At 35.5% G+C, this 12276-nt stretch overlaps 1 protein-coding gene across 5 annotated transcripts in view; it reads left to right on the top strand.

Annotated features, from left to right (window-relative positions):
* Positions 1–10954, top strand: part of DPH6 (diphthamine biosynthesis 6) — a 174492-nt gene extending 163538 nt beyond the window's left edge. For 4 of the 5 annotated variants that reach the window (XM_026081350.1, XM_026081347.1, XM_026081348.1 and 1 more), the window contains exons 13-14: positions 4478–4720; positions 10375–10943. In XM_026081350.1, the coding sequence (XP_025937135.1) occupies positions 4478–4720; positions 10375–10392 (261 nt within the window). In that variant the 3' untranslated portion in view covers positions 10393–10943. Of the gene's footprint in view, positions 1–4477; positions 4721–10374 lie in introns of all 5 variants that reach the window. The other variant, XM_026081351.1, reaches the window with a different exon arrangement.
* The last annotated feature ends 1322 nt before the right edge of the window (positions 10955–12276 follow it).

Here is a 12276-nt window from a genome sequence, read left to right as displayed (position 1 = left end):
AAAATGTTGATAAGATTGAAGCCTCAGTTATAGCTTCAGGTTTGTCATATGCCGGCATCAAATACTGTAACATTTGTTATAAAAATTTATGTATACATATATGGGACAGAGTCAGAGAGCCTATAAAGCAAATATTGTTTCTAGAAATACTGTAAATTCTTTTTATTTTGTTACAAAACATTCAAGGACTCCATTTAGGATTATTTCCTTTAAGTTCTAAATAGCATAAAAACTTCAGGTAGAGGTGAATCTTAAGCCAGACGTACCAAAGTGTATAATTAATGGCTGTAGATCCTAGAAGAAGGATCCATTTGGACAAAACTTTGATTTAGTAAGACTACCAGTGGTAGGTATTTCTCTCTATAGAAATGCAACTCTTGCGTAACCAGATAATCACTGCTATATTGGTATTTAACTTAGAGGGGACATTTTCCCAATACTATATATGGTCAGTTGTTTGATAGTATATATGAAGAAAAATCTAGTCCCTAATTTCTATGATGATGTTTGGCTTCTCCCTGATTGGTGATTTTCCACATATGTCTAAATATGTTAGTAGCTATTTTATTTTCAGATAATAGTTTTTCCCATGCTTCTCCAAAGGGTTTATGGGATAATGTTGATGAATGGGGAAGGCATAAAAGAGTTCATGTTCATATTTTTTAAAAAATCTTTAAGTATTCTGATCAGGGTGAATTCACTCAACGATGTTGTTGTTGTTTGCTGTTCATTTGCACTTCTAAATAATTAATATATATTAAAAAAAAAATCAGTGCTTCTGTTCCTCTCTGAGTAGCAATAATTATAGCTTTCTTCTGTTAATTTGCAGCTTAACTTAATCCTTAGGTCAAATGAATTCTGTTTTTCTCAGTTGCTTTTCCTGAACTTTATTTTGTGGGAGGGACCATCTTGAAAATTCAGATATGTTGTGTCCTTTGGGTGACTTACAGTATTGTTAAAATTCCTGGGGTAGAACTATTTAAAGGGACACCAAGAGTTATACTGACTTTTCCTTTCCACAGTATCATCAGTGCTTTACCTTCTGCTTTCCTAAAAAATGAATGCAGGAAAGTCAACTTAAAAAAAATGAATCTCTGTATTAGCTGTGATCTAATTCTGTATTATACTTACTTCCTGCAGTACAGCTACAAGAGGAAAAGCAGTAATTCTCAAATAAGAGCTTAGCTTTCCTATCTGTTAGAGGATGAATTACATATTTTGAGTTTCTGATTGTTCATTGCCTTCCCTTGATTATTTACAGTGCTACCTGAAAAAAAAAATGCATTGTGCTAACTTATTAAGGCTCACCTTCCATTTAACTTGCACTGATACAAATGAAAATAAAAAGGGGAGAAATGTGGAATCACGTAAGATCCCATTTATACACTGCTGACTTCAGTGGAGCTATATTAGAAATAAACTGGTAGAAGTGAGCATCTCAGCAGTACAGGTTTTTTATTTTTTGTTTTGTCAAACATTTAATGCAATTTTAAAACAAGAAATATGTGTATGGGCTACAGGGAAAATTAAATCATCAGTGTAAGCTGAGACATCCAGTGCATAAATACGTATGCATTATATTGTAGTTTTGTTTCTATGCTGAATATACTGGATATGTCAGTCCTCTAGACTTGATACACTGTGAATCTATAGCCTGAAAAATCTTCTGTTATCCTTGTAGATGATCTAAAAAGATAAACTGTTGCAGAGGTCTAGCAGAGTTTTGCAGAACACTTCCACAGCACAAGGACGGACACCATAAATTGTGACATCCCCTGTTGTAAGATTTCAGTACTGTGAACAAGATATTATAAAGTCTTCCTGGTTTTAAATGCTTTTTACTCTGCTAACAGTTTTCTGTATAATGCTTCAAACATTGTAGAGACAGCCTCCTGAAATCTGCTAAAACAGTGGTTTTTCCCGGTTTGCTGTTTTGCCCCTGCTGGTTGTTTATTTATACTTGCGTTTCATGACCAAGTCACTCAGTAAGAGGAGCGTGCCTCCTCCCTTCCCTTATCCTAAATTATGTCCCCTCTGAAATACAGTCACTGAAAACCTGTGGCCTTGTTTTGATCCTTTTCCCCTCTTTCCCCGGTGCATCCACCTTTTCATAACATGGTGGCATGTTGGGAATACTGTTTTTCTATTAATTATGTCTTAAGATACAAACAAGTATGTTAGGAACAGAGGGTTTTTTTAATTTATTTTTAAAGAACTCTGCAAAATTCCTACTGAATTTGAGCCAAAAGTGGTGCCAATTTTGCTCAAATCTTTCAGAGATTTGTTTTGACCTTGCTTATGACCAGTGAGGCTAATTGTATCAGAACTATCCAGGATACTTTAAGAAAGTGCTATCTTAGTCCATATTTCAAAACACTGACAGATATTTTATCGTTAATTAGTATTCATATTATGTCTCAAACAATCTGTTCAAGAATAGGGGAAGTGAACTGGTTGAATAGCTCTTCTGTCTACCTAATAATTAACATGGGTGATGCATGAAAAACCAGGGGCCTAACAGGAAAAAAGGAAGAAATATTGCTAGTATGATTTTTCTATAAAAGTATCAAATACCTGTATTGGCGGCTTTGGCTAATACATGGATTTCACTTAGCAGGGGTGAAAATGAATGGCTTATTTTAAAAACAAACCTGTGCCCCTCTGAATCGTATCTTTCTGAATTTGCTTCTCATCTTGTCAGTATGCCACTTGATAGCTGGCTGGACTCCCTTGTTCAATGGCACATATTTTAAAATAGCAGTACAAAAAAAAAAAAAAAAAAAAAGACCATTTGTTCATATAAACCAAAATACTACTTGCATATTTTTTTCCAATTTCAGGATTATATATAGCATTATCAAAACAATATTTTAGTTATTTTAAACAATTTAAGTAGTTGATGGGTGTCTGTTGATATATTATGTTTCCTCTCTGCCTCCTCCCCCTCTTCAGCTGCTAATCATAGAACTTGTATGCCAAATTGTATAAGATACTCTTCCAATAGTTGCATGTGTGAGTCTTTTGTGAGACACAGACAGTTATGAGGACAGATTTGGAGTTGCATATGGGTCTGTCACATGGTTTGATTGCCATGTCTTCTAGGACACAGATTTCTTTTTTAATTATTCTTAATTCTGAGGAATTTTTACAGTTTATACAAAAAGTTTTGCAAAGTTCTACCTAAAGGATTCTTGCTCAGTCCATTTTCCTTCTCGTTACTCACAGCAAAATGCTTCCTGGGCTGACTTCAAAGCTGCTTACACCCACCTTAGCTCCCACTTCTGTATTTCGTTTTCTTTTGATATTGAGTAGCATTCACTGCTTCACTGATCAAGAAAAGTACAGACTTTCTACAGCAGTACAGAATAAGAGGATGAAGAGTTTTGATATTTATGTTAAGATTTCATAATAAATCTTTGAGATGTCTGATCAGTAAGAACGAACATTTCCTTTGCTGGCTGCCATTAAAAAAGTAGGTCTTCAGAGTGTTGCCAGGAAGACTTATGAAAACCAGCCCAAAGTAACTACCTTGCAGCTCAGTTTGACATGTTGATGGTATATCTGGCCACCTATTTTATTCAGTTTTCCTGGGATGACCTCATCTCTTTGGTCAGGTAGCACTCTTCTGCAGCTTATTTTCAGTCCTCAATCACCTTTTACCTTTTGATGGGTTATGATTTTTGATAATATGCAGTCTTTGTGTTATGTTGCAGTATTGTTTTTATAGTATTTTTAGATTAATATACTGAAGATATTACAGATATATACTTAAAAACCTATAACATGGCTAAACCTAAGACATAACAATTGAAAAAAGATAGCATTGAACTAAAGATACTGTGCAACATCACTGAAACTCCTGGAACACAGAAAAAAGTGGAAGGTCACTTAAAGAAAGCAAGTTTATATTTAACCATGTTGGGGCATCTTTGTGTTGTAGCGGCAGTAACAGGCAGTAACATCAGATATAATTATTCTGAGCTGGCACAATAGAGGGTGTGGTAACTTCCAAATGTCTTTCTTAAAGTAATAATAAAAATACTGTCGATCATAAAAAGTAGAAGCAACAGGTTGCTCCTTTCTCCTCTTTATACTGGAGCAATTAGACTATAAATGAGTTTACTTGGAACTTGGTAAAAGTACTTCCAGAGATTCCAGAAAAATATTGTGACATTGCAGAAGGTTAAATTAAATATTTCTAGTTGTACCTCATCAATTTAAGCTGAAGATGGTTATGCACTTTTGATTATCCATGTATTAATTCTTAGATTAAACTTTATTATAATGCTGTATTTCTATAGTGTAACTAAATCCCTGTCAGAAATGACCTTTAGATTGGCATGTTTGCTCCATTTTTAGCAATGTGGCATATGATGGCAAAGAACAGTAGTGCTGAAAGAAAATACCTAGAAAAGTGAAAAATACTTCCTTTGCCTTCCATAATCCCAGAACCTTTTTTTTTTTTTTTTCCTTCTAGGTTGGAGATGTTCTTTACTGTGCTGGACAGATTGCTCTAGTACCTTGTACTATGCAGCTTGTGAGTGGGGGCATATGGACTGAGGCTGTAGTTTCCCTCCGTCATGTGGAGAGAGTTCTTCAAGCCATGAGCCAGAACACTGCACTCCAGCACGTCCTCGCTGCTAGCTGTTACGTAACTAACAGCAAGTACATTCCTGTTGCTCATTCTATATGGCAGAGGAAATTAAGAGAATGTAAAAAGGTAGCTATGATATCCATTTTCTTCTTTCTAGGTTGTCTTTTTTTTTTTTTTTTCTTTTCCTACGTCTTGCAGTAATACCAGAATTTTCTCAGTACATTTCAGAGGGGTTCAAGTAAAGCTGATATAATAAGACTTGACTGAGCTGTTCAGGCTCATAAGTGGTTGTGCACAATTGAGAAAGAAAATTGCTTAATAGAAGGTTATATTCATCACCAACTTTGTCTTATATTCATCACCAACTTTGTCTTAATTGCCCAAAGCAATATGTTGAAGAATTTTTTAAGAGTAGCCAGTTCCTCCTGCAAAAACGTGAATACCTTATTTGAAATACCTCTTCCCAGATATTTTTACCAAGAGGAACTGGGCATTTTATCTTAACTTTTTGAGGGTTGCTCTGTTGAGTTTTTTTCCCTTTCTTTATTCCAAGCAATATTGTCATGACAATGGAGTTTAGCAGTTTGCTGTTGCTTATTATTCAGCCTAACTTCTAAGACCAAACAGTGGTGTGCCTGGCTATTGGTAGACCCTAGATTATCTTTAACAGTCTAACAATTTCCACAGTGATTTATAACATCATCGTAATAATTTCTACTATTTGTACCATTTTTCTTAAACAGCCACAGAACACCTTGCAAGCATGAAAAAGTTAATAGCCACAAATCTTGTAAATAAAACATCACTACTCTCTGAATGAGTAAACAAAAGTAGTTACCATATAAYTGCTATATATAACTTAATTATTATGGTTTCTCAGGGAAATATGTAGATTGGAAGCATAGCATGTTAATATTGCCATAGAATAAGGATCTGTGCTCCCAAAACTTTGTTTCCTTCTATTTGCCTTCACTTTCAGTCTCTGCACTGGGCAGTTGTCTATCTGAGTAAAGATGTAGGCTTTACAAAGGAACTTAAACATTCAGCCTCGATTTATTAATAGAGGACTCTCATAACTAGTGTTTACTGCTCCATCACGACAAAGTGTTTTGTATCTGAAACATTTCTAGTCCTCTGTGTAGCACTCATTTAGGTCTAATAAGATTTCAGGTTTGGGGGTTTTTTTCTTTTGCTTTTAATGTAAAATGTTTGTTTGTTTTACACCTTGCAATTTCTACTCTAGGGCATGCTGTCAGTTGTTTCTATTTGTTCTAGTATTCTTGATGAATGCTTTGGTGAAAAGTTGATTTTTATAATGTATTCAGAAGAGGTCAGTTATTAAGATCCTTGTATATTTAAAATTTACCAAAGTAGCTAACTTGTACTACTCTGAAATAGCCTCACCATTTAGTCTCCTTTTGAAGAATGATCATACCTTTTTTATGGTTTGGTTTGGAAGCAGTTAAAGTGAACTCAGAAAGACACATTCTTCCAAATAAGACTGTAACAGAAGCTGATACCAACGTTTTCAAATGTCAATAATCACTTAGGTTTTCTTTTTTCCTGTGGGAAGGATATTCCAAAGTTTGTGTCATCCTGAAGAAGCCCTCAGCATTTGTATCTGCTAGCCATATTTATGTCAGTTTCTAAGACCTGCTGTGGAGAGATCACCATAGTTCTTAAGACGAAGTTGGGTCCACTAGTATTAAGGGTTTTGTATACCAATAGGTTTTGCAGGACCTTTAAATGGAAACAGTGAGTGCTTCACCAGTGCATATATTCAGGAATATTGCCCTTTGTGAGGGTGACTGAGCACTTAAGCAGGTTGCTCAGAGAGGCTGTGGAGTCTCCATCCTTGGAGATATTCAAAACCCAACTGGACATGGCTCTCTCAGAGCAACATCCTCCAGGTGACCCTGCTTGAGCAAGGGGGTTGGACCAGATGATCTCCAGAGGTGCCTTACAACCCCAAATATTCCATGATTCTGTGATAGTTTATAGATATATTATCTTTAGCTGATATTTCTTAGGAGATGTACTATCTCATGATGATTCAGAAGCAGCAATTAGAAATGTTGCACAGTCATAGCAGCATTAAACTAATTCAGAGTAGAGAGATTACTGTCAGGGAGGTTTAAGAATGTTTTTTGCTGTGTGACTGGTTAGTAAGATATGTACCATGGCTAAGCACCTTCTTATTTATAATACACATGGACACTGATTTGAGGGCAGATTGATGGTGTTTGCCAGTTCTTTGAAACTTTTTCCAAGTAGAATCTTTTTGTTTTCCTTAAATATTATATGAACCAGCCAGTCTTCACCTAGTCTTTTATTTCTTCCACCTACTGAGTTGACTAGGCAATACTTTCTTAGCTACATGAAAAATACTGATGAGTTTGCTTGTCTTTGGGTTATTGCTAGTATCTGGCCCATGTCACTTTTTCATTGCTCAAACTACAGGTTAAATAACAGATTGCTACCTGCACACACCTCTATGAAGAGTTAGCTATCTAAAAGGTTTCAGGGATATTTAAGAAAAAAACATGCTAGAGCAGCATCTAGCAATTTGAGAGGATGTTATCAAATCTTATGCTTATGAGATTATGTTCATTAATTTTTGTTAGTGGCAGTATCAGAAATAATGAAAAACTATCAGAAGATGAAGTAACGTGTGCCACAACATGATCTAAAAATTCTTTGGAAAAATTTAGAATACCAGTGGGAATTAGATGTTTTTAGCAGCCAGAGGTACCAATTTCCCAATCATTTCATCAGTAAGAGCTTTGAATAGAAGAACTGAATTTTTCCTCAGGCTATGCATACTTTTTTGATTAGTAGTGGTTTATGTATGCAGTAAAGCAGAGAAAAAGAAGTAACACACTTCCGTTACAGGGAAGCAGAGAGAGGAATTGTCCTGCCCTGAAAATATAATTGGCTTGTTAGTGGAGATGGATGTTCATCAGTGAGGTTTTGCGTAGGAGAAGAAGTACTAGTTTGCATGGTAATAGCAGAAATGTTCTTTTTGGCTGATTCTACTCTTAGAACAAGGAACATAGTAAAGTTTGAAATTCTGAAGAACTTCATAAAATTATACTACAGTTGTACTTCTCCCTCACTTACTCCATAGAATCGGTGAAGACAGGAAATCTAGTTTTTGCACTTCTTAACATTTTGTTTGATGCAGTCTGTCGAGTGCTCTAAGATACTGTCTTTCTGTGTGGAATCCAGAATGCAATAGCTTTACTTTGAAGAGATCTGTATTGCAGAGTCTAAGCTGTGCATCCTTTTATTTATGTTAGTTTTTGTTCATTTTTGATGTCCCAATACTAACTACTGCAGTTCTGTTAGATACCATAAGATGAAATAATAGTCTGTTTTCTGCAAGGAAATTAGTCAGCCAAACCAAAATAATTTTTTTATTCTTGAGCTTTTTTTCAAGCAGTGGCCAAAGGCATGAATCAATAGAAACCTGCAGATTACTTAATAAGCACAAACAGTGCCTAAATTGAAATTATTCTGCTGCTGTCATCCATGGAAAAAAGAGTCTGTGCAAACAAAACAATGCAGCTCAGAACTAATTTCTGGTAAACTAGACATTATAAACCATATATTTAATTAGGTTTTTAAGAGGGATTTTATACTCTACTTTTCTATTCTTGAATGTTCTATTTTTAATAGTGAAATGATGGTATACTATGATTGAGGAATTTCTGTTTAACACAGTGACTAAGTTGTATACATCAGAACTGTCAAAGCTTTTTTCTGAGCACCAAAAATTTTTAGCGTTCTGTCATATAGCACTGTGTGATAAATATCCTCTGCATAATATTTTTTTACAACTTCAGTTTAGTCATTCTTTATATTTTATGTCAGTAGTGAGAAAAGCACTAAAGGGATTGTATAAATTGTTTAGAACACAAATAAACTGGACCTAAAGGAATGCTGTTTAGAAAGAAGTATGAAATTGTTCTCTGAATGTGTTTACGTAACACAACAGATTTACTTTTAAGAGGAATTTGTTAGAGGAGAACGTGGGCATGATATTGATCAAAACTTCATCTGAGATAAGGCAATCAGCCAATTTTATCTGCACTTTTGAAGACTTCTTGTCATATTATTGACAGTGATGGTCGTCTTTTAGGAACTTCTTGAACTTTGATGAGAAAGCTGAATTGAGTATTTTTCAGAATAACCAAATAATTTCACTGATACCCACAAGAGTTCTGGTGAGCAGTAAGGATGGGAGGGGACTGTAAGAGAGACAGAGAATAGGGGTAATAACCAGGCTGGACACCCTAGTAACTTTTAACCTATTTCAGTCAGCCAGCCTCTGACCCCTTATTCCGGTTTCATTCAACCTTCCTGGCTTCCTAAGCAATTCTTTTTCACTGCTGTCATCCAGATTCCCTCACTCCAGGTGCCAGCTCAGTATCTCAGCTCCACTGACTACTCCCTACAGCATCATCTCTGCACTATAACCCTGAACGCAGCCTCCTTGAGCTCCTGTTACCAAAGACATCAGTGATTATAGCCTGAGCTGGAATCCAGCCCCCATCCCTCTGTCTTCTTCTTTCCTATGTCCATTTGGGTCCCAGTATCATTCAAAAGCCATTCAGGGCAATGGAGGAAACAGAAATCTGGTGGAGGGATGGGAGGTTGTATTAGGAGTCCAGTGCGGAGACAAACGAAATAGTTGGCAGGGGAGGATGAGAAAGCAGCCACAGTGAGGACTCACTCCAGAAAAACACTAAATCACTGGGCTAACAAAAAGGTCTTTGGAACAACATCTTGAATATACACAAGAAAGATTTCCATTGTTAAAACTAAATAAAATGGTATTATAGAAATGAAATTTAGAATAAAGGAGTGTAGGTAAGCATTTAAGTTCTGTGGATGGATAAGAAAGGCTGGATTGCTCTTAACTAGTGGTTGTTGTAGAAATTATAGTTAAGGGAAGCAGCAGTTAAAATCAAAAGAAAATGAGCTGCAAAAACAGAATAGAAACAACTATGCAAACAAATAATCAAAGCAAAGAACTAGAAAAAATAATTGGAATTAACAAATACAAGTGCCATCCACCAGCAGCTTTGCCCTGCCCCATTTGAAAGTTACGCTCCTTCCACAAATGCTTCATGAGATAAGCTGCATGCTCTCGCAGGCACATTCTGGGACATTTTGACACTTTGGGAGAGCTACATATTGGGAGCTTCTTTAATATACATAATTAGCAATAGTAATAATTGTGTGGTAAAACAGTTTCTGCCTAATCCAGTAGTTAGCATTTAGAGCTTTTTTTTTTAAAAAAAAAATCTTACAGCATTGCTAAAACTTTCTGGAAAATGAACTGACAGTTTTCCAATTAAGTCTTGTCTTGTGTTTTTCTTCACATCTTTTAATGACAGTGTCATCTAATATGATGATTTTATGAGTAGTTTTGCTAACTCATTCAGCAGAGTAATCAATAGAAAAAATAAGCCATATGGGTTGTAGTCCATTTGTATTGGATGGGACAGATGGCATTATTGATAGATGGAAATATTCCAAATAATTATTGTATAATGATATAACAGTGACTCTGGCTGCACAATTTTATTAATTTACTTTATGTATGCACTTTATTCAATGGTGGTGGAGTTGTGCTGTTTAGATAGAGTTCTCACTATGTTTAGTTCAGAGCTGAGTTCCCCTCCACCTTCTTTTTCCCCTCCCCATGGGCTTTCCATGCAGACTCATCTTTGTAGTAGTATTTTAAGTGGTGTATTATACTTCTCTCTGTACAGCAGACTCTGCTAGACTGAGATGGGCAAGACCATGGCTACATTTTTTTTCCACCTCTGGACATCTGATTTTGGTCACTGTTGTTACCCTAGATACATAGAAGTAATATTCTATATTGTCTCAGAATTCCAGGCATTTCAGTTTAACTACTGTGTATTTTATTTCTTACATCTTGCTAATCCCTGGCAAAACTGAGTATAGGCCAGTACAATATAGCAGTTTTGATCATCCGTGTAATAGAGACTGGTGTTGTCTGTTTCTAATCAAGCGTATATTCCACAGCAAAGTACTAGTAGTTGAGTTTCATCTGTGAGTTAAGAGTACATTAAATTTCTCCCAGATAAACTTGTAGGCCATTTGCTACTTTTGAAATATAGTTCTTGATAAACATAACTGAATGGTAAAAATGAATTTAATTTCTTATTTTGATTTGATGGCATATACAAAACTATGCGGCAGATTTTCCCGAACTGTGTGAAATGTTATCTCTAATTTCCTTGTCATAAAAAAAAAATGTACATGGAAAATGCTATAGTACATTTAGTGCACAATGCTTTTTATGACAATAGATTTTTACCTTTACAATATTAAAGTTAATTTTAAAATTTAATACTAAATTTAGGATTCTCTGTATTTGTACGTGAACCCTGAATATTAGTGAAATGAGATTTTGAAAAGTTGGATGAAACAGTGAAAAAATATGTTTTGTTAAGAATAGAAGAGAGGGTTGCATAGAAAAATAATATTTAATGGAACTGCAAGATTTATTAATAACTCTAGTACCATTAGCTTATATCTTTTGCTTCAAGCAATTCATTTTATACATCCTGTTTTTTTCTTCAGATGATGATATTATAGATTAGTGTGCTAATTCCACTCTGGGTTATTTTATTAGTCTGCTCCCACTATATTTTCTACCTTCAGTGATGAAGAATCTAACTCAGAAAATACTTTCTGTAACATGAAAAATTATGTGTCTTTTGGCTTTTATAACACAGCTGTCGTGTACCAAAAAGAATCATTAGTTGTCTGGTCCGCTCCCTCCAATAAATTCCTACCCAAGCAAAAGTAATACAAACTTTAAAAGTTCTCTAGCCCACCTTCTTCAGACAGGAGCTTTCTTTTTTGTGGTAAGTGTTCAGTATGAGTGGCTGTGATCCCGTGACTGTTTCAAATCCAGCGAAAAGTGCTACAATTGACTTTCAGTCTCTCAGGAATGCCAGTCAGGTTGTTGACAACGTGTGTCTTAATAGCACATGATATAGAAGTGCTGGGGAAAAGATTTGCAATGTTTATCTGACATATATATCATGACTGCRTTTCTTGCTTATTTCAACTCCTGGGTAACTTGATGCCAGCTTTAAACATCTAAATTTAAACCTCTTTGACCAGATTTACAGCCTGTTTAGACATCAAAAGATGTAAATGAGCACGAAGAAGGGTTTTTGAAAAACACCTAAGAGTGAATGTCTAAGAACCACTGGCTTGTAGGGAGTCCCTGCACCTAACCGGTTTTGACACTCTTGTAAATCCTATTTCGGCTTCCCTGCATCTTAAACTAACGACTAAATACTTCTGTAAATCTGATCTTTCCACTTTGTCCACAGAATAAAATATAGAACAGTGCTGAGGTCCCAGGTCAGTTATAAACAAGTTAATTCCAGTACCAGAGGCAGTGTTTTTTGAAGTAGTTTTTTGTTGGAGTGAGGGAGGGGACCCCGGAGTAACGATGAGTCTCAATATGAGTATGGTCGTTCTCCCTTTATTAGAGCTTACACAAAGTATATATATCGACAAGCAATATGCATGCGTTAGCAATAGTTACATGATTGGTTACAGTCTCTGTCCATACGTATAAAGCGGATACATGATTGGTGCAAAGTTGCTGACTATGCTCCATCGAC

This window comes from Apteryx rowi, unplaced genomic scaffold (assembly GCF_003343035.1).
Source record: "Apteryx rowi isolate R43461 unplaced genomic scaffold, aptRow1 scaffold_544, whole genome shotgun sequence".
Classification (NCBI taxonomy): Eukaryota; Metazoa; Chordata; class Aves; order Apterygiformes; family Apterygidae; genus Apteryx; species Apteryx rowi.
The sequence above is the reverse complement of the archived record's forward strand: the minus strand, read 5'-3'. Positions and strand labels throughout refer to the sequence as shown.